General features: G+C 44.5%; 1 protein-coding gene across 2 annotated transcripts in view; it reads right to left on the bottom strand.

Moving 5' to 3' along the window:
* The window catches only part of HDAC3 (histone deacetylase 3), a 94819-nt gene that overhangs the window by 40646 nt on the left and 30992 nt on the right, over positions 1–23181 (bottom strand). For both annotated transcript variants that reach the window (XM_089656476.1, XM_089656540.1), the window contains 2 exons: positions 6848–6981; positions 5078–5158 (listed from right to left, as the gene is read on the bottom strand). In XM_089656476.1, the coding sequence (XP_089512602.1) occupies positions 5078–5158; positions 6848–6981 (215 nt within the window). The remainder of the gene's footprint in view (positions 1–5077; positions 5159–6847; positions 6982–23181) is intronic.

Here is a 23181-nt window from a genome sequence, read left to right as displayed (position 1 = left end):
TAGAATAGAAAGCAGAAAAAGGAAGGAGCTGTTGCTAAATGTCTCTCTCTCTCTAGATATATATAAAATATGCACCGCTTGTCTCTAAGGACTGTTTCCACAAAGGCTACAATCCTTCAGTGCAGAGCTAATTCCTAACAATGCACTGAATGCTCTACTGAAAACTATCCCACGTACACTGCAAGCTAATATGTGCCGGGCGCAGCGTCAGACCCCAGTCCTTCTCACCAACTTGTGACCGAAGGACTAGCGAATCTAAAACCGCGCTGCCACTTGCGTAACAATGCCACTCTCAGCTGCACCCTGCACAAAGATTTTCCAGCTCACTGGACCCCAGTCTAGGTGCCAACAGCCTGAGTGCGATTGTTACTGGGTCAGCTTAATTACGCAATTAACCCTTCACACTGCCACCACCTTTTTACAGAGAAGGAGGAAACTCACAAATCTCAGCAGTAACACTATGATGTTTGAATAAGTGTCTGTATACACACTGTCACCACAGACAGATGTATCCAGAGGTTTTAAAACACACAGTAGCACTCTTCAGAGACAGGAATTCTTAGTTTGCATTAAAGAGCTTTAGAAACAGTTCAACACGTTTCAGAAAATAGGATTTATTACTAAAAAGGTAAAAATGGTGCAATAAAAATATTTACAGAAAAGATGTAACAAATTATAAAGAGGGGGGGGGGGGGGAAGAAAGAGAGAGAGAAGCAATAACACAACAGAGAGATAAAGAAAGCAGTTTAAGAAGGTAGAATACTTGCAGAAGTCCTGGTTTAAGCAGAGTTCAAGTGTCCTGGACAAAAGGGTAAACAAAAGTTGGTTCCTGATGTTAAAAAGGGAGACTCTCTTCATCTTCTCTCTCCAGGCATGACAGCCTGTTTTATAAGAACCCAGCAGGGGGTGTCTACTGAAACCAAGGGCCAATCGCCTCATTTGGGGAGGGGGTTTAGGCGGAGACCCAGGTTAGGACCAAATCCCTCCCACGTTTATACCATGGTCAATAACCTTCCATAGGTGTATGCAGCTGCCTAGGCATTGGTGGATTAATATGCAGAATGATATCCTGAACGTCCAGACATCAAACATGACATATCTGGCTGTGACAGTTAAAGAGATATCGCTTTCTGCTCCTGGTAGACGTTATCTAGGGGTGTGAGGTATCAGGTGACTCGTATTAAACTGACCTGAATATATGCTTAGATTTATTGTACCTTGTTCCTGCCGGGATTTATGAAATTGTATGAAAAATGGTTTCAAATGGGGTGTATGTTTTACTGCCACTTCTGGAATGCTTTCATGTCCAGTGACTGACTGGTTTATAGCTTTAGGACCCAGCCAAGGCAAGGGTCTGTCAGACATTATGGAACCAGCTAATTGGGTTTACAACCATGAAGCGTATCCAGCTGTGCCCAATGCCCTTGTGACTCCAGCATACACACACACACCACATGCTATTCAAGCAAAAAGGGAGGGGGACTGATTTGGAGTGAGAATTACATTTGCAGAGTTAGATCCAAATTACGGTTGTCATTGTCCATATCTGTGCGCACAATTATCACACTGGGCTCTTTTGTTCCAGAAGACTATGTGCCCAAGACTGAGGTTCTTCAGACAAGAGGGAGATGATGAACCCGAACTTGACTGCTTCCAGAGAAAAGGTTATGGGTTGCAGAGCAAAATATAATTCACAGGCATTCTTGAAAGCTCTGAACTTACGTCGATCCCCGAGAAAACGTTCCGGAGTAGGAACTCTGGGTTCCGGAGGCGGTAACACAATAGCGGAAGTGGTGGCAGGAAACTGACTGGCAGGTGCAGCTACTGGGTTGGAACTGGCGGAGGGATCCTGGTCCGCTCAAGTAGAAAGGGAGTGAAGACGCCCTTCTAGCTGAAAGTATCCTTGCTGTAAATCCTTCACTGCTTGGGTAAGTGCCGTCATCTGTTGGCACAGGGCCTCTAGTGCGGAAGCGCCTCTCTCGGCCTCGGACATACTGGCTGGATGATACTATCACGTACCTGGTGATGGAGGCCAATGGAGAGAGGGCTTCCCTTGCGGCTAAGTTCCGGACTGCCCTGAGAGTGGGACAGCGGGAGTCAGGCCCAAAGTTGAACAGGTCGCCTGTAGGAGTGCTGGTTGGTGGTCCACTCAGAAGCACAGCTGGTGCACGGAGATAGGTCTGCAGACAGGAGGCGCCTGTGTGTGGTATGCAAGCCCTTCCAGGATTTAGATGTTTACTGGATAGTCGGTTCAAGCCAAGGTCAGGTACCAGGTGGGAATCAGAGTGGACGTAGTCAGATGGGAAAGCCAAGGTCATTCACAGAGGAGCAAGAGAGAGGGTACCCATAAGCCAAGCCGAGGTCAGATCAGGGATAAATCAGAGTAGACAGGTCCAGGAGCCAGCAGAGTCGGTAACAGGAAATCACAAGTCAGAAACACAGGAAACAGGAACAGGGCATGGGGAGCTAGAGATCACCCAGCAACCAGAGGAAGTGATGAGCCTCCTTATAAAGAGGCTGATGTGTACTTCTGCGGCCATGTAGAGTATTGGCAGAAATGCCAGATCTTCCAGAACGCCTGCCGTGGACAGGACCCTGACACAGCGGACATAGTGCAGGAGATGACCAGAGACTGCGGACACAGTACAGTGGATGACCAGACACTGCGGACACAGTACAGGGGATGACCAGACACTGCGGACACAGTACAGGGGATGACCAGACACTGCGGACACAGTACAGGGGATGACCAGACACTGCGGACACAGTACAGGGGCTGACCAGACACTGCGGACACAGTACAGGGGATGACCAGACACTGCGGACACAGTACAGGGGCTGACCAGACACTGCGGACACAGTACAGGGGCTGACCAGACACTGCGGACACAGTACAGGGGATGACCAGACACTGCGGACACAGTACAGGGGATGACCAGACACTGCAGACACAGTACAGGGGATGACCAGACACTGCAGACACAGTACAGGGGATGACCAGACACTGCAGACACAGTACAGGGGATGACCAGACACTGCAGACACAGTACAGGGGATGACCAGACACTGCAGACACAGTACAGGGGATGACCAGACACTGCAGACACAGTACAGGGGATGACCAGACACTGCAGACACAGTACAGGGGATGACCAGACACTGCAGACACAGTACAGGGGATGACCAGACACTGCAGACACAGTACAGGGGATGACCAGACACTGCAGACACAGTACAGGGGATGACCAGACACTGCAGACACAGTACAGGGGATGACCAGAGCCTGCGGACACAGTACAGGGGATGACCAGAGCCTGCGGACACAGTACAGGGGATGACCAGAGCCTGCGGACACAGTACAGGGGATGACCAGAGACTGCGGACACAGTACAGGGGATGACCAGAGACTGCGGACACAGTACAGGAGATGACCAGAGACTGCGGACACAGTACAGGAGATGACCAGAGACTGTGGACAGTACAGGGGATGACCAGAGACTGCGGACATAGTACAGGAGATGACCAGAGACTGCAGACACAGTACAGGAGATGACCAGAGACTGCAGACACAGTACAGGAGATAACCAGAGACTGCAGACACAGTACAGGAGATAACCAGAGACTGCAGACACAGTACAGGAGATAACCAGAGACTGCGGTCAGTACAGGGGATGACCAGAGACTGCGGACACAGTACAGGGGATGACCAGAGATTGCAGACATAGTACAGGAGATGGTCAGAGACTGCGGACATAGTACAGGAGATGACCAGAGACTGCTTACAGTACAGGGGATGACCAGAGACTGCGGACACAGTACAGATGACCAGAGACTGCGAACATAGTAGTACAGGGGATGACCAAGAGACTGAGGACAGTACAGGGGATGACCAAGAGACTGTGGACAGTACAGGGGATGACCAAGAGACTGCAGACAGTACAGGGGATGACCAAGAGACTGTAAGCACAGTACAGGAGATGACCAGAGACTGCTGGCAGTACAGGGGATGACCAGAGACTGCGTACGTAGTACAGGGGATGTCCAGAGACTGCGGACACAGTACAGATGACCAAGAGACTGCGGACAGTACAGGGGATGACCAGACACTGCAGACATAGCACAGGAGATGACCAAGAGACTGAGGACATAGTACAGGAGATGACCAAGAGACTGCGGACAGTACAGGGGATGACCAAGAGACTGCGGACAGTACAGGGGATGATCAAGAGACTGTGGACCTTTGGGGAGGGAGGTGGTACCTGAATTTGACAGGTACCCGATCCCACGTCCGCGGAGTTGTCCTCCCTTTAGTGTGGGCACCCACCTGTCATGTGTCCCAGAAGACGCCGTACCATTCACAAAGCGCAGGGCTTCTCGCGCATGCGCAGTGGGTACAGTCGAGTGCCCACACTAAAGAAGTCGGTTCCGGAAGACTGTACAGCACTGCACCGAGGAACAGGTAAGGTCCTGCTGCAGAGAAGAGATGAGCGGCTGGCCCGGTATTCTGACACAGCAGCGGTGGTTGGAATACCGGACCGGCCGCTCCATAAGATGCACTGACATTTTCTCACCTTTTTGGGGGGGAAAAAAGTGCGTCTTATGGAGCGAAAAATACGGTACTTCTATTAGTGATCTAATGCTGGCTGTAAACAGCCAGCAATTGACTTCTACAGCAGTGATATACTACTGAAGGAGAGACAAGGCAGAGCTGCATCAGCTCTCTATGAGCTTTGAAACTGAAAGGAAATGCTGTTACATCACACATGATGTTACATAATTTCCTCTGTAAACACAAAGCAGAAGTGTTGTGGTTACAGTTCCTGGTACAAGGCTGTCCTATGGAGCACTCTGTAGCAGGAGCAGAAGCACAGAGCTATGATCGATTCAGTGACAGCTGGTGGATCCAGCATTGAATATTGCTGTGATCTGCAAGAGTTGCAAGCACACCATATACAGACCTCTGTGTTTTTGATCTGACAGCAGAATGAGCCCCAAGCTGAGCACTGGTGGGCGACATGTTCAGCACCGATGCCGTACAGTTATCAAACTGAAGTACTGTATATTATGAATTACTTACTTTGATCATCTATGCCATCTCTCAATGGCACGTTTAAACAGTAATATCTCCCGCTTTCAGCTCCAACTTCATACATGTCACCTAAGATAATAAGAGTGAAATTAATTAGTTTAAATCTCATATGTGGTGTCAGAGGCCACAATCAAACCTGACATTAAAAGTATAACTACAGGCAAAACTTTTATTTTAGTTTTGGATAGAGTGCAGAGGGATTAGAAAGCTTTTTAATGCTGTCTGTGCTCCTATTGGGAAGTTTCACCCTCTGTATTTGTCCTGTTAACCATTATCATTGAAAGTAAAGGAAGATTTTGCAGGGATTTCCTCTCACTTCCTGTTTGGCTATAGGACAGAAAGTGAAAGGAAAAACTGCAACGGGAAACAGATAGTTGGAAAAAAAAAAATTAAAAAATCTGACAATGGTTATAACCCTCCCTTACTCTATACAAAATGAAAAAACAATTTTCCTCTAGTTCTATGTTAAAAACGCAACCGTGCATTGATCAATAGCAGTCAAAGGTGCACCAAACAGTTTGGGGGGAAAAAAAAGCAGTGCAAAACTACAAAAGGAGTATGAGCAAGACCATTTTTAAAATATTTTTCAACAAAAAGGAGGCAAGTTGATCAATCCATCACAGATAGAAAAACATGACAAATGTAAAATAATAAAAGCTAGTAACATTTTAATAAAGCCACAATACTCAAAACATCATCAAAGCTGAAGATAAAATTAAAAAGGCAATCCCTCTTCAATTTATTGTGGGAACTAGATGATTGAATTACCTACCTGTCACAAACTCGCTAACGGTAGCTCTATGGATCCACAGTCCGGGATTCCCCGGGGCGCGGAGTCTAAGCCCCAGTCTGCTTGTTCATCAGATGGTGGGGATTGACTTGGAGCAGGCTGATACCAGGTTGCGGCCCCCGGGTACACCCAAACTGTAGTAGAGAGGACCGCTAGTGGAACGTAGCTGGGTAAGAGCCTGACGTGAAGAGGCAGGGCAGACCTGAGCGGTAGACGGATGGATCCCTGCAGGATGGATGGATGCGGACACACTGTGAAGCAAGTAGCGGAGTCAGACAGGCCAGGTCGGTAACTTTGGAGGCAGAACGGAACAGAGCAGCAGGCAGAGGATAGTTGGGTCACCGGCCAAGTTCAGCAAAAGGAGGTCAGACGATCAGGAGCAGGCAGAACAGTGGTCAAAGGCAAGTAAGGGGTCAGGGCAGGAGACGGTCAGCAGTAATCAGGATCAGGCTGGGTTCGGCAACAAGCTACTCTCACAGGATCAGAACACAAGCAGAGGATCAAGACCATACGGCAACTTGGACATTGCAATGGCCAGTTTAAATACCCTGCCCGGCGCCGACAGGCGCGCCTAGGTCCTAGTGCCTGCCCGGAGCTGTCATTGGTGACAGGCAAGCCTGGGTCCTAGTGCCTGCCTTCCTGAATGTCTTGTCGGGATCCTACGCATGTGCAGATTCGTGCGCCGCGGGGATCTTCTCGTTCCCTGACACTACCAGTATGTGGGTGGAAGTAGTTCTGAGCCAGCCTGGATATTAGAACTCAGACCCCAGCACTATGGTCATATCTCTACCTCCCCCTCCCTCACTTGTTGGATCCACATACAACTGGCCCTTTACCACCAGCAGCAACAGGAATTTATCAGTTATAAGTTACAAGATAATTTCAAGGTTTTCCTTCTTCATTTCAATAGCCACAACACATATTATATTTGTGAACCTGCTGATTCAGGAAGTAGACAAAGCTCTTACCTGTCCCAGGGAAGAAATAGTTGCCATATTTGTGAAATGAGACTGTCATGACTCTGTCGGTTAGATAAAATGCTTCCTGTACTCCATCTCCATGATGGATATCAATATCGATATAGAGGACCCGTGGATGATACCTAGAGAACAAGAGATCATTTACAAAACCCTCCTGTATACCAGCCATCGTGCGTCACAGAAAACCTGTACAAATATAAAGGCTGCACTGCTGACTTCACGCTATCTGCCCGTATTTTACTGGCTAAAAATCTTTTGAAAGCACTGGCCCAGAACAAGCCTGAGGTCAGCCTGAAGTCAGAACTCATGATTTGTAAACTTTTTCCCCCTATACAATTGGCAGAGTCAGGTAACTAGCATTTTCACCAGAAGAAAGCAATCGGCATAGTGTACAGTGGCTACCTGTTGGAGTGCACAGAAACCAAGTGATGCCTGAAATGGGCTTCATTTCCTTCTGCAGGCCTAAACATTACTGGATATGATTTCTTTCTTCTGACAAAGAACATCTAAAAACAAAAATGTAGAAACAGGCAAAGAGCTTGACAATTTACCACTGAACTGCATTTAGAGCTGAAAGTTAACCACTTTCGGGTTAACTTTCAATGTACTGAGGACAGGCAGCAGCTACAGGGCCAGCGACATACCTGTATGTTGCGGTTTTTTGACCAACAGATGAGGGCACTGCACCCCCCCCCCGGCGTGATCGCTATGGGATCACATGATCACAATGACAAAGTTTTTATGAGTCAATCTGATTCAGAAAGCTTTGCTTCTGTATCTAGAAAGCTGTGATTGGTTCACAGCTCTCACATGACACATGGGGCCAATCACACCACCCTGTACCATGTGACCAGCTGGAGCCAATCACAGATCACTATTATATTGAACTGTCATGAACTTAATATATTCATGACAGTTCAAAGCAAGCCTTGTATTGCAGAGCAATGATCTTCATTGCTCTTGCACTACAAAGTGTAAAAAAAAAAAAAAAAAAATCCCTGATCACCCTCAAAGTGCTATAGTAACATTACAGAACTCTGATGAAAGTATTTAAAAAAACAAAAAGGAAAATGTGTAAAATGTCAGAGAAATAGTTTTTTTAACTACTTGCCGCCCGCCAGCAATGAGTGGGCGAGCAGCGGCTTTTGGCAAAGCAACATAATCTTACGTCGCTTTCCATTTCCGGGTGTGCGTGCGCCCCCCGCTGCCCCCTATGCTGTCCAGGGAGAAAATAACGAACACTTTACAAGCACAAGTTAGATTACCACATTTAACTCTTTGATCACCCCTATTAACCCTATGATCACCCCATCACCCAGCCAGTGCCATTAGTAGTGTCAGTATATGAATTTTTTTTCACTGATCACTGTATTACTGCCACTAGCGACATCCCAGGGTCAGTTAGTGCCCCTCCCAGCCAGGGTCAACCAGCGTTAGATTGCCCACTCACGGTATAGGTCGCTGATCGTGTGTGTGTGTGTGTGTGTGTGTGTGTGTCTGTGTGTGTGTGTGTGTCTGTGTGTGTCTGTGTGTGTCCCAAAAACGCAGTGTTAGCAGGATCAGCCCCGTTCAGACCCTCAGCTGTTTTCTTACTGAAGATTTGTATTAATTGATTGTGGGCCAAAGCACTTTATACACACACAACAATACACCGTCACCCACCCTAATTCAGCTCTTGCCAGACAGTTAACATGGAAACCTATCACAGTTTCTGAATTTAAAACTAACCCTCAACATGGGCATTACAAAAAAGAATGATATGCAGTCAAGTTGGTCCATAGACCCAATGCATCATATGCACATGTTCTCTGCTGTTACATGCATGCCCAGCATGGACCAGCAACATACTGGTACTTTGCTGGAATTTGTGTGGTTATACCAGGATGATGCCTGCAACTACAGGCATCATCCTGGTATCAATTTTTTCAGCTGGTGGTCGTCTTTCATGTAAAAACAAACCTATCTGCTAAATAGCTGCTGGATTTATTTTACAAGCAGCGGGAAGGGTCTCCCCTCCCGCCGCCATCCAAGGTTTTCTTGGGCTCTCCCTTCCCACCAGGAAACCCATAAATGCAGCTGGCAGTTCCACTGGCTGACAATAGAGCTTATCGGAGACTGGAATGCTTCCAATCATCTCTATGGTCTAAGAGACCGGAAGCTACGAACATTTAATGATTTCCATTTCGCTAGATATAAACAGCGCCATTTTAAAATTGGGAAAGCATTTGGTCACACTGATCTTGGTGTGATCAGATGCGTTAAGAGCAGGAGAGAGACCTAGAGTCTAATAGACCCCAGATTTCTCAGAAAAGAATACCTGTCACTGGCTATTACTATCACAGGGGATATTTACATTTCCTGTGATAACAATAAAAGTAATTGAAAAAAAAGTGAAAAGGTACAATGTAAAAATAAAAAAAATAAAAAAAAATCACCTCCACCCCTGTGCTTGCGCACAAACGCAAGTGCTGGTCCCATGGCAATATGTAAACAGAGATTGCACCATGCATGTGAGGTATCACCGCAAATGTCATATTGAGGGCAGTAATTCTAGCACTAGAACCCCTGAGTAAAACTAAAGTGGTGACCTGTAAAGGCTTTTAAAGCATCGCCTATGAATTATACAAATTTATGTAATATTTCTCTGTTGCAGTGGCGTACGCAATTTTAGAGCATGTCATGTTTGGTGTCCATTTACGCGGCGTAACAAGATCTTTTATATTTTATCAAACAATCAGGCAACATACTGTGTTTTTATGTATTGAAATTCTAAAAAGTGTATTTTTTCATACGAAATTTGCATTTGAAAAAACGCTGCGCAAACACTGACATAAATTTCAACACCCACCATTTTATTCTCTAGGGCCCCTGCTTTAAAAAAAATATATATAATGTTTGGGGGGCTCAAAGTGTCAGAAAAGGCTTGATCTTCAAGAGTGGGTGATGTGTGGCATAAGCTTCTATCATTGGCCCTGAAATGTCAGGATAGTACCAAAGTATTTGCTAAGAGGCACGCAAGTTTTTTGCAGCTCTCATTTGTTTCCACAAGTTTCTGGAAAACGGAGAGAAAACGAAAATGCATTTTTTTCTTTTCTTTTATTCTGTTTCAAAATCCTGTTAAAATGGTATCCGCAAAATACTCACCATGCCTCTTATCAAATTTCTTAGGGTGTCTACTTTTCAAAAAGGGGCAATTTTGGGGGGGGGGGCAGCATTGAAACAGTGAATGTCCCAGTGAGCACCACAGTAGTCTCTATCATCCGTAAATGGAAGAAGTTTGCAACCACCAGGAATCTTCCTAGAGCGGGCCGACTGGCCAAAATGAGCAATTGAGGAAGAAAGGTCTTAGCCAGGGAGGTAACCAAGCACCCGATAGTCACTCTGAAAAACACAAAAGTCCATCCAGCTCAACCATTAAAAAAAAAAAAAGTTATAATCTTACAATCCTACACCCACAGTTGATCCAGAGGAAGGAAACCCCCACCCCACCCCCCCAGCAAAGCATGATCCAATTTGCTCCTGCAGGGAAAAAAAAAATTCCTTCCTGATCCCCCGAGAGGCAATCAGATATTTCCTATATCAACTTTACCTATAAATGTTAGTATCCAGTTATATTCTGTGTATCTAAGACAGAATCCAGGCCTTTTTTAAAGCAATCCAGAGAGCTGGCCAGAACCAACTCTTGAGGGAGTCTATTCCACATTTTCACAGCTCTCACTGTGAAGAAACCTTCCCATGTTTGGAGATTAAATTTCTTTTCCTCCAGACGTAGAGAATGCCCCCTTGTCCTCTGTGATGACCTCAGGGTGAATAACTCTACACTGAGTTCACTATATGAACCACTGATGTATGTACACATGTTGAACATATCCCCCCTTAATTTCCTCTTCTCAAGAGAGAATAAATTCAGTTGCTAATCTTTCCTCATAGCTGATCTCTTCCATGCCTCTTATCAGTATTGTTGCCCTTCTCTGTACCTTCTCCAGCTCCCCAATGTTCTTTTTGTGAATTGGTGCCCAAAAGTGAACTGCATATTCCAGATGAGGTCTTACTAATGATTTGTACAGGGGTAAAATGATATCTCTCTCTCTGGAGTCTATACCTCCTTTAATAAAAGAGAGGATTTTGCTCGCTTTAGAAACCGCAGCTTGGCATTGCATGCCATTATTAAGTTTGTGATCTACCAGAACTCCCAGAACCTTCTCTATCATTGATTCCCCCAGTTGTACCCCCCCTAGTATGTATGATGCATGCATATTCTTAGCCCCCACGTGCAGAACCTTACATTTATCAACATTAAACTTCATTTGCCACATAGTTGCCCAATTAAACAGTGCATTGAGGTCGGCTTGTAAGTTGGAGACATCCTGTAAGGATGTTATTCCACTGCACAGCTTGGTGTCATCTGCAAAGACTGAAATGGGATTTATAATCCCAGACCCTATTTCGTTTATAAATATATTAAAAAGTAAGGGTCCCAAAACTGAACCTTGGGGTACACCACTGACAACCCTAGACCATTCAAAGTATGAATCATTAACCACTACTCTCTGAATACGATCTTTTAGCCAGTTTTCTATCCATTAAAATTGAGCAAAAGCTGTAAATACTTATGTACGTGGTTTTTTTTTTCGTTTTTTATTTTTAATAAATTGCTAAATTTTCAAAATGAACTTCTTTCATGTTGTCATTATGGGGTAATGTTTGTAGAATGTTGAGGAAAAAAATGAATTTAATCCATTTTGGAATAAGGCTGTAACATAGCAAAATGTGGCAAAAGTTAAGCACTGTCAATACTTTTTGGATGCACTGCAATCAGTAAAAAGCATCAATCACATTCAAATTTCAAAGATCGGTTCTATATTGTTTAAAAGAGAAAGAACATGCAGGGCTTTCCCCATAATCTCTCACTCTGATCAACTCTTTCAATAAAGCAAAATGCAGCTCTGACAGCCTCTAGCACTCTTACAGGAAACCACTGTGGTTATCCAACATGGAAAAGGCAAGTTAAAAATAATGAAAAATACACAGTCTTTCTGGATGCACTATGTATGTAATTATATAAATATATATATATAACATACATAAATAATATATACACATACTAGTTTGTAGATGCTATAACTTTCATACAAGCCAATATACATGTATTGTGATTGTTATTTTTTACCAAAGACGTGTAGGATACATTCTGGCCTAAATTTATGACCAACTTTGAGTTTACTATATATTTTCTATAACCAAAACTTTTTCTGTATTTTTTTGTTTATATCACAAAAATACCAGCAAAAGAAGGCTCTATTTGTGTGAAAAAAGGACATAAATTTAGTTTTGACCGCGCGCAATTACCAGTTACAATAGTGCAGTGCCGAAAAACCAAAAATGCCCTGGCTCGGTCATTAAGGGGGGTAAATCTTTTGGAAGGCAAGTGGTTAAAGAGAAACTGTAATGGTTTGGATGTCTTTTTTAAGTTTGTAAAATTCTCTAAACTGCTGCTTAATATTGTTTTTTTCCCCCATCTTTACAAAATACATTTTTTTTAGTACTAAACGTTTAACACATGAAAAACTTGCACACTTTGGTAATATAAAGAGAGAGCACAGCAGTAGTAGTCTATGAAACCTTGGAAAAAGGAATCCAATAAAGTATGGATCATTCCTTGCTTGTGTGTGTACTTTTCAGTTTGAACTGCTAAGGTCTGGAAACAGCTACTTTGTTGAAATATCCCTGCTAAGGAGACCCTGGAAACCATGAAAAGGGGGCCATTAGCTCCACTTGATGACTGCATATGAAAATTCTGAATATTCTCATTACATATATTTACATGTATCTGGCTAAATGAAAAAGATTTTTTAAATAGTTGGGTTTTTTTTTTGTCTTGACTAGAGATGAGCGAAGAAATGAAAAATTCGATTCGGCTGATTCGGCGAATTCCAGTGTGAAATTCGATTCGATGCGAATTTCTCCGCTACGAAGATGACTTATTTAAAGGGTTTCTAGGCTTCAGAGAGCCTTTAAATTAGTGCAGAACACTGTACCTTTAATTTAAATGCCCTTGGAGATGAGGAAGGAGAAGGAGAAGGATGAGAAGAAGGAGAAGGAGAAGGATGAGAAGAAGGAGAAGGAGAAGGATGAGAAGAAGGAGAAGGATGAGAAGAAGGAGAAGGATGAGAAGAAGGAGAAGGAGAAGGATGAGAAGAAGGAGAAGGAGAAGGATGAGAAGAAGGAGAAGGAGAAGGATGAGAAGAAGGAGAAGGATGAGAAGAAGGAGAAGGATGAGAAGGAGAAGGATGAGAAGGAGAAGGATGAGAAGAAGAAGGCTGAGAATAAGGAGAAGGATGAGAAGAAGGAGAAGGAGAAGGATGAGAAGAAGGAGAAGGATGAGAAGAAGGAGAAGGAGAAGGATGAGAAGAAAGAGAAGGATGAGAAGGAGAAGGATGAGAAGAAGAAGGATGAGAAGAAGAAGGATGAGAAGAAGGAAAAGGATGAGAAGAAGAAGGATGAGAAGAAGGAGAAGGATGAGAAGAAGGAGAATGATGAGAAGAAGGAGAAGGATGATAAGCAGGAGAAGGAAGAGAAGAAGGAGAAGGAGAAGGATGAGAAGAAGGAGAAGGATGAGAAGAAGGAGAAGGATGAGAAGAAGGAGAAGGATGAGAAGAAGGAGAAGGATGAGAAGAAGGAGAAGGATGAGAAGAAGGAGAAGGAGAAGGATGAGAAGAAGGAGAAGGATGAGAAGAAGAAGGATGAGAAGAAGGATGAGAAGAAGGAGGAGAAGGATGAGAAGAAGGAGAAGGATGAGAAGAAGGAGAAGGATGAGAAGAAGGAGAAGGAAGAGAAGAAGGAGAAGGAGAAGGATGAGAAGGAGAAGGATGAGAAGAAGGAGAAGGATGAGAAGAAGGAGAAGGATGAGAAGAAGGAGAAGGAGAAGGATGAGAAGAAGGAGAAGGATGAGAAGAAGAAGGATGAGAAGAAGGATGAGAAGGATGAGAAGAAGGAGAAGGATGAGAAGAAGGAGAATGATGAGAAGAAGGAGAAGAAGGAGAAGGATGAGAAGAAGGAGAAGGATGAGAAGAAGGAGAAGGATGAGAAGAAGGAGAAGGAGAAGGATGAGAAGAAAAAGGATGAGGAGAAGGAGAAGGATGAGAAGAAGGAGAAGGAGAAGGATGAGAAGAAGGAGAAGGATGAGAAGAAGGAGAAGGATGAGAAGAAGGAGAAGGAGAAGGATGAGAAGAAGGAGAAGGAGAAGGATGAGAAGAAGGAGAAGGAGAAGGATGAGAAGAAGGAGAAGGATGAGAAGAAGGAGAAGGATGAGAAGGAGAAGGATGAGAAGGAGAAGGATGAGAAGAAGAAGGCTGAGAATAAGGAGAAGGATGAGAAGAAGGAGAAGGAGAAGGATGAGAAGAAGGAGAAGGATGAGAAGAAGGAGAAGGAGAAGGATGAGAAGAAAGAGAAGGATGAGAAGGAGAAGGATGAGAAGAAGAAGGATGAGAAGAAGAAGGATGAGAAGAAGGAAAAGGATGAGAAGAAGAAGGATGAGAAGAAGGAGAAGGATGAGAAGAAGGAGAATGATGAGAAGAAGGAGAAGGATGATAAGAAGGAGAAGGAAGAGAAGAAGGAGAAGGAGAAGGATGAGAAGAAGGAGAAGGATGAGAAGAAGGAGAAGGATGAGAAGAAGGAGAAGGATGAGAAGAAGGAGAAGGATGAGAAGAAGGAGAAGGATGAGAAGAAGGAGAAGGAGAAGGATGAGAAGAAGGAGAAGGATGAGAAGAAGAAGGATGAGAAGAAGGATGAGAAGAAGGAGGAGAAGGATGAGAAGAAGAAGGATGAGAAGAAGGAGAAGGATGAGAAGAAGGAGAAGGAAGAGAAGAAGGAGAAGGAGAAGGATGAGAAGGAGAAGGATGAGAAGAAGGAGAAGGATGAGAAGAAGGAGAAGGATGAGAAGAAGGAGAAGGATGAGAAGAAGGAGAAGGAGAAGGATGAGAAGAAGGAGAAGGATGAGAAGAAGAAGGATGAGAAGAAGGATGAGAAGGATGAGAAGAAGGAGAAGGATGAGAAGAAGGAGAATGATGAGAAGAAGGAGAAGAAGGAGAAGGATGAGAAGAAGGAGAAGGATGAGAAGAAGGAGAAGGATGAGAAGAAGGAGAAGGATGAGAAGAAGGAGAAGGATGAGAAGAAGGAGAAGGAGAAGGATGAGAAGAAAAAGGATGAGGAGAAGGAGAAGGATGAGAAGAAGGAGAAGGATGAGAAGGAGAAGGAGAAGGATGAGAAGAAGGAGAAGGAGAAGGATGAGAAGAAGGAGAAGGATGAGAAGAAGGAGAAGGATGAGAAGGAGAAGGAGAAGGATGAGAAGGAGAAGGATGAGAAGAAGGAGAAGGAGAAGGATGAGAAGAAGGAGAAGGAGAAGGATGAGAAGAAGGAGAAGGAGAAGGATGAGAAGAAGGAGAAGGATGAGAAGAAGGATGAGCAGAAGGAGAAGGATGAGAAGAAGGAGAAGGATGAGAAGAAGGAGAAGGATGAGAAGAAGGATGAGAAGAAGGATGAGAAGAAGGAGAAGGATGAGAAGAAGGACAGTTCTGTGACAGTTTCTGTCTATTTCTGACAGTTCTGGGACATTCACTCCATACAGCGGTTTCAACCGCTGTATGGAGGGAATGTCATAGAACTGTCAGAAATAGACTATTAATGACAGTTCTGGGACTGTCCTTCCATGCAGCGGTTGAAACATTGTATGTATTTGTTTCCATAAATGGATCCATTTATGGAAACAAATACATACAATGTTTCAACCGCTGCATTGAAGGACAGTCCCAGAACTGTCATTAATAGTCTATTTCTGACAGTTCCATGACATTCCCTCCATACAGCGGTTAAAACAGCTGTATGCAGTGAATGTCCCAGAACTGTCATAAATAGTCTATTTCTGATAGATCTGGGACATTCACTCCATACAGCTGTTTTAACCGCTGTATGGAGGGAATGTCATGGAACTGTCAGAAATAGACTATTAATGACAGTTCTGGGACTGTCCTTCCATGCAGCGGTTGAAACATTGTATGTATTTGTTTCCATAAATGGATCCATTTATGGAAACAAATACATACAATGTTTCAACCGCTGCATTGAAGGACAGTCCCAGAACTGTCATTAATAGTCTATTTCTGACAGTTCCATGACATTCCCTCCATACAGCGGTTAAAACAGCTGTATGCAGTGAATGTCCCAGAACTGTCATAAATAGTCTATTTCTGATAGATCTGGGACATTCACTCCATACAGCTGTTTTAACCGCTGTATGGAGGGAATGTCATGGAACTGTCAGAAATAGACTATTAATGACAGTTCTGGGACTGTCCTTCCATGCAGCGGTTGAAACATTGTATGTATTTGTTTCCATAAATGGATCCATTTATGGAAACAAATACATACAATGTTTCAACCGCTGCATTGAAGGACAGTCCCAGAACTGTCATTAATAGTCTATTTCTGACAGTTCCATGACATTCCCTCCATACAGCGGTTAAAACAGCTGTATGCAGTGAATGTCCCAGAACTGTCATAAATAGTCTATTTCTGATAGATCTGGGACATTCACTCCATACAGCTGTTTTAACCGCTGTATGGAGGGAATGTCATGGAACTGTCAGAAATAGACTATTAATGACAGTTCTGGGACTGTCCTTCCATGCAGCGGTTGAAACATTGTATGTATTTGTTTCCATAAATGGATCCATTTATGGAAACAAATACATACAATGTTTCAACCGCTGCATTGAAGGACAGTCCCAGAACTGTCATTAATAGTCTATTTCTGACAGTTCCATGACATTCCCTCCATACAGCGGTTAAAACAGCTGTATGCAGTGAATGTCCCAGAACTGTCATAAATAGTCTATTTCTGATAGATCTGGGACATTCACTCCATACAGCTGTTTTAACCGCTGTATGGAGGGAATGTCATGGAACTGTCAGAAATAGACTATTAATGACAGTTCTGGGACTGTCCTTCCATACAGCGGTTGAAACATTGTATGTATTTGTTTCCATAAATGGATCCATTTATGGAAACAAATACATACAATGTTTCAACCGCTGCATGGAAGGACAGTCCCAGAACTGTCATTAATAGTCTATTTCTGACAGTTCCATGACATTCCCTCCATACAGCGGTTAAAACAGCTGTATGCAGTGAATGTCCCAGAACTGTCATAAATAGTCTATTTCTGATAGATCTGGGACATTCACTCCATACAGCTGTTTTAACCGCTGTATGGAGGGAATGTCATGGAACTGTCAGAAATAGACTATTAATGACAGTTCTGGGACTGTCCTTCCATGCAGCGGTTGAAACATTGTATGTATTTGTTTCCATAAATGGATGCATTTATGGAAACAAATACATACAATGTTTCAACCGCTGCATTGAAGGACAGTCCCAGAACTGTCATTAATAGTCTATTTCTGACAGTTCCATGACATTCCCTCCATACAGCGGTTAAAACAGCTGTATGCAGTGAATGTCCCAGAACTGTCATAAATAGTCTATTTCTGATAGATCTGGGACATTCACTCCATACAGCTGTTTTAACCGCTGTATGGAGGGAATGTCATGGAACTGTCAGAAATAGACTATTAATGACAGTTGTGGGACTGTCCTTCCATACAGCGGTTGAAACATTGTATGTATTTGTTTCCATAAATGGATCCATTTATGGAAACAAATACATACAATGTTTCAACCGCTGCATTGAAGGACAGTCCCAGAACTGTCATTAATAGTCTATTTCTGACAGTTCCATGACATTCCCTCCATACAGCGGTTAAAACAGCTGTATGCAGTGAATGTCCCAGAACTGTCATAAATAGTCTATTTCTGACAGTTTTGGGACATTCACTCCATACAGCGGTTTCCGGCAAAAAGTGTATGTGCAGAGTTCCTCTATTCTGCAGATACACTTAGAGGAGCTCTGCAGATACACTTAGAGGAGCTCTGCACATACACTTTTTTCCGGTTTGGAATTATTCTTATTTTCATCCTACTTCTTCTTCTTCTTCTTCATCCTCATCCTCTTCTTCTTCTGAGGATGAGGATGAAGAAGAAGAAGAAGAAGAAGAAGAAGTAGGATGAAAATAAGATTAATTCCAAGCCGGCAAAAAGTGTATGTGCAGAGCTCCTCTAAGTGTATCTGCAGAGCTCCTCTAAGTGTATCTGCAGAATAGAGGAACTCTGCACATACACTTTTTGCCGGCTTGGAATTATTCTTCTTTTCATCCTACTTCTTCTTCTTCTTCTTCTTCATCCTCATCCTCAGAAGAAGAGGATGAGGATGAGGATGAGGAAGAAGAAGAAGAATGAAAAGAAGAATAATTCCAAGCCGGCAAAAAGTGTATGTGCAGAGTTCCTCTATTTCTGACAGTTCTCTCACAGCTTCTTCACATGTACAGCGGTTGAAATATCTGTATCCTAAATGGAAACTAATAGATACAAATTGTATCTATTAGTTTCCATTTAGGATACAGATGTTTCAACCGCTGTACATGTGAAGAAGCTGTGAGAGAACTGTCAGAAATAGAGGAACTCTGCACATACACTTTTTGCCGGCTTGGAATTATTCTTCTTTTCATCCTACTTCTTCTTCTTCTTCTTCTTCTTCTTCATCCTCATCCTCTTCTTCTGAGGATGAAGAAGAAGAAGAAGTAGGATGAAAAGAAGAATAATTCCAAGCCGGCAAAAAGTGTATGTGCAGAGTTCCTCTATTTCTGACAGTTCTCTCACAACTTCTTCACATGTACAGTGGTTGAAACATCTGTATCCTAAATGTAAACTAATAGATACAATGTTTCAACCGCTAAACATGTGTTCCTTCTGTCAGAGAACTGTCAGAAATAGCGGAGCTCACTGCAGGGACACTTTTGCCGGCTGATCGGGAAATGTTCGATTCGCGCACCCGAAGTAGGCAAAATTTCGGTTTCGACACGAATCGAATATTTCCTGAAATTCGACTCGAATTCCGGTTCGCCTAGTTCGATTCGCTCATCTCTAGTCTTGACTATAAGGACTCCAAAATGAGTACCAAGGCCATAGTCTGTGAATGAGTCATGGGTTTATGTACCTTGAGCTGCCAGCTGCTGTGTGCAGGCAACCCATTAAAGGGTATGGGATGCAGCGATAGCACAGACACAATTGCTTAGTCCAATCTGACACTCGCACAGATGCAGGTGAGCAGCCCTGAATGCAGACAGGGTATTTGAGGCCACTCACTAGTACACTTGCCAGGATGGAAGCTGCTGTTTCCCCCATACAATTACATGGGCTGCCCGGAAGCAGCACTTTGCAGCTCACGCCGTATAAACACATTGCTCATTCACAGGATTCAGGTTTCAATGCCCATGTGAATGAGACCTTATAAAGACAGCTACATACATACTCAAGAGATGTGGTTTATTTTAAGCAGATCTCTTGCCATAAAATAGTGGCAATGCTCCCTAAGACAAGAAACCGTCACCATAAACAAATACAGCCTTCAGTCGGTAGCAAATAATAAAATAAAGGAAATTTAAGATAAATAATAACACTTTAAAAGTGTAGTTTAGTCTACAGATGTCACTTGCCCAGCTCTTACTTGGCTCTAAGTATAAGTGTAGCTTGATGTTGCAGAAATCAGAGATATCTTTCCTATATACAGACACTGAAACTAAACTGAAAGCGATATTTAATTTGCTATAAGCAGAATGAACAAATCACTGTAACAGCTGATAAAAATTTCATGCATACTGCAGAACTGGCGTTTGGAGATTAAAAACTAGCTTTAATTAGCGTACAATTTATTTTAATCAAAGTAATTTCACAGTCCAGACTTACCGGCTGGCTAATGCTTAGATCTATTGACTATAAAAATAATGTAATAATTACATATATGCTTGTATAAGATTTTCATTTTAGCTGATACATATTTCCCTCCGATTTGTAATTCTGGATGCAATAACTACAAGAAAGTCATATACACACAATAGACAGGTAGTCACACAGGTACATTAACCAGCATTTACAACATTAATTATTCTAAGCATATGAGAGACTGTCTACCAAATGAACACCTGCCCTGGCACATCATAGCATTCACTCGGCATTCCAAGAAATGACAGAATCCAACTGCAATATTCTTGTACTGTCAAAACTCCACTTTTATTATCACACGACAGTCTTATAGTCATCACAATCTGCATAATAACCCACACCAATAATAATGTGAGCATTACCGCATGAAATAGACATCTTTTGACAGCATCACAGCATAGAATACATTACCAAAGCTATAGCAAGACGGGAAGGAAAAGACCCCATCGGAACCATAATGCACAGGGGGTCACGGGGCAGCCGTAAACGCGATCAATCGATGAGCCCATATAGCTTTGGCAAGAGTCCCAGCATCAGAGTGTCCTCGTCTGCATAGGAAGGCTGCTCCCAATCGATTACGCTTGAGCTCTCCGCTTTTAAACCCTTTTTTTGGCAGCTTTCTCGAAGTGGGCGGGCACCACACCCACTCTAGGAGGAGCTAGCAGAAAGGTTCCACGAAGATAACAGAGTCACGCCCAGCCACTATACTGCGTTATCTAAGAATATCACACTTTTGCTTCAAATCAGCTTCTTATCTACCCTAAATTTAAAGATTTCTAACTTCTCAAGCAAGTAGACATCTTTAATTGCACAAACAAGTTCTTATCTTCTAATGTAACATTTCTAGATGTCATAAATATGTTTAATCTCACAAACAAGTTTGTAGAATTTTCTGAGACGCATATAATACTTCTTTAGTGTCTATAGGCGATTTTGCAAATAATTAAAGAGCTGGAGAAGTAAAAAATAAAGTGTGATTTTACTTTATCACACAATGGCTTAAAATAACAAAGTAAAGCGTATCATGAACAGTATCTTTACAACATAATATCTCAATAATGTTGTATAACCAAAAATCTACATATGTTACATTACCAACATATAAAACATAAGCTGAATACACACAGATATTATTAGAATATATTATTGCATACTAATTCTATTTTGGTTTACTCCATGACATTCTACACCAGAGTCTTCTAACCAGCTATGCCTTTTTATAGAATACCGTATTTTTCGCTCCATAAGACGCACCTGACCATAAGACGCACCTAGGTTTTAGAGGCGAAAAACAAGAAAAAAAATATTCTGAACCAATGGACTGCAGACACAGTACAGGAGATGACCAGAGACTGCGGACACAGTACAGGAGATGACCAGAGACTGCGGACACAGTACAGGAGATGACCAGAGACTGCGGACACAGTACAGGAGATGACCAGAGACTGCGGACACAGTACAGGAGATGACCAGAGACTGCGGACACAGTACAGGAGATGACCAGAGACTGCGGACACAGTACAGGAGATGACCAGAGACTGCGGACACAGTACAGGAGATGACCAGAGACTGCGGACACAGTACAGGAGATGACCAGAGACTGCGGACACAGTACAGGAGATGACCAGAGACTGCGGACACAGTACAGGAGATGACCAGAGACTGCGGACACAGTACAGGAGATGACCAGAGACTGCGGACACAGTACAGGAGATGACCAGAGACTGCGGACACAGTACAGGGAAAATACCAGGGACACAGTACAGATTACCAGAGACTGCAGACACAGTACAGGAGATGACCAGAGACTGCAGACGGTGCAGGGGATGACCAGAGACTGCAGACGGTGCAGGGGATGACCAGAGACTGCAGACGGTGCAGGGGATGACCAGAGACTGCAGACGGTGCAGGGGATGACCAGAGACTGCAGACGGTGCAGGGGATGACCAGAGACTGCAGACGGTGCAGGGGATGACCAGAGACTGCAGACGGTGCAGGGGATGACCAGAGACTGCAGACGGTGCAGGGGATGACCAGAGACTGCAGACGGTGCAGGGGATGACCAGAGACTGCAGACGGTGCAGGGGATGACCAGAGACTGCAGACGGTGCAGGGGATGACCAGAGACTGCAGACGGTGCAGGGGATGACCAGAGACTGCAGACGGTGCAGGGGATGACCAGAGACTGCAGACGGTGCAGGGGATGACCAGAGACTGCAGACGGTGCAGGGGATGACCAGAGACTGCAGACGGTGCAGGGGATGACCAGAGACTGCAGACGGTGCAGGGGATGTCCAGAGACTGCAGACGGTGCAGGGGATGACCAGAGACTGCAGACGGTGCAGGGGATGACCAGAGACTGCAGACGGTGCAGGGGATGACCAGAGACTGCAGACGGTGCAGGGGATGACCAGAGACTGCAGACGGTGCAGGGGATGACCAGAGACTGCAGACGGTGCAGGGGATGACCAGAGACTGCAGACGGTGCAGGGGATGACCAGAGACTGCAGACGGTGCAGGGGATGACCAGAGACTGCAGACGGTGCAGGGGATGACCAGAGACTGCAGACGGTGCAGGGGATGACCAGAGACTGCAGACGGTGCAGGGGATGTCCAGAGACTGCAGACGGTGCAGGGGATGACCAGAGACTGCAGACGGTGCAGGGGATGACCAGAGACTGCAGACGGTGCAGGGGATGACCAGAGACTGCAGACGGTGCAGGGGATGACCAGAGACTGCAGACGGTGCAGGGGATGACCAGAGACTGCAGACGGTGCAGGGGATGACCAGAGACTGCAGACGGTGCAGGGGATGACCAGAGACTGCAGACGGTGCAGGGGATGACCAGAGACTGCAGACGGTGCAGGGGATGACCAGAGACTGCAGACGGTGCAGGGGATGACCAGAGACTGCAGACGGTGCAGGGGATGACCAGAGACTGCAGACGGTGCAGGGGATGACCAGAGACTGCAGACGGTGCAGGGGATGACCAGAGACTGCAGACGGTGCAGGGGATGACCAGAGACTGCAGAAGGTGCAGGGGATGACCAGAGACTGCAGACGGTGCAGGGGATGACCAGAGACTGCAGACGGTGCAGGGAATAACCAGAGACTGCAGACAGTGCAGGGGATGACCAGAGACTGCAGACGGTGCAGGGGATGACCAGAGACTGCAGACGGTGCAGGGGATGACCAGAGACTGCAGACGGTGCAGGGGATGACCAGAGACTGCAGACAGTGCAGGGAATAACCAGAGACTGCAGACAGTGCAGGGGATGACCAGAGACTGCTGACCTTTGGGGAGGGAGGGGGAGCGGGTACCTGAATTTGACAGGTACCCGCTCCAATTTCCGCGGCGTTGTCTCTCTCTCTTCTTCCCGCGCCGGCTTCCGTGAAAGCCGGGTGCCCACTGCGCGAGAAGCGCTG

This window comes from Staurois parvus, unplaced genomic scaffold (genome assembly GCF_062004578.1).
Source record: "Staurois parvus isolate SC_StPar_1 unplaced genomic scaffold, SC_StPar_1.0 ptg000006l, whole genome shotgun sequence".
Taxonomy (NCBI): Eukaryota; Metazoa; Chordata; class Amphibia; order Anura; family Ranidae; genus Staurois; species Staurois parvus.
This window is presented reverse-complemented; position numbering and strand designations above follow the sequence as displayed.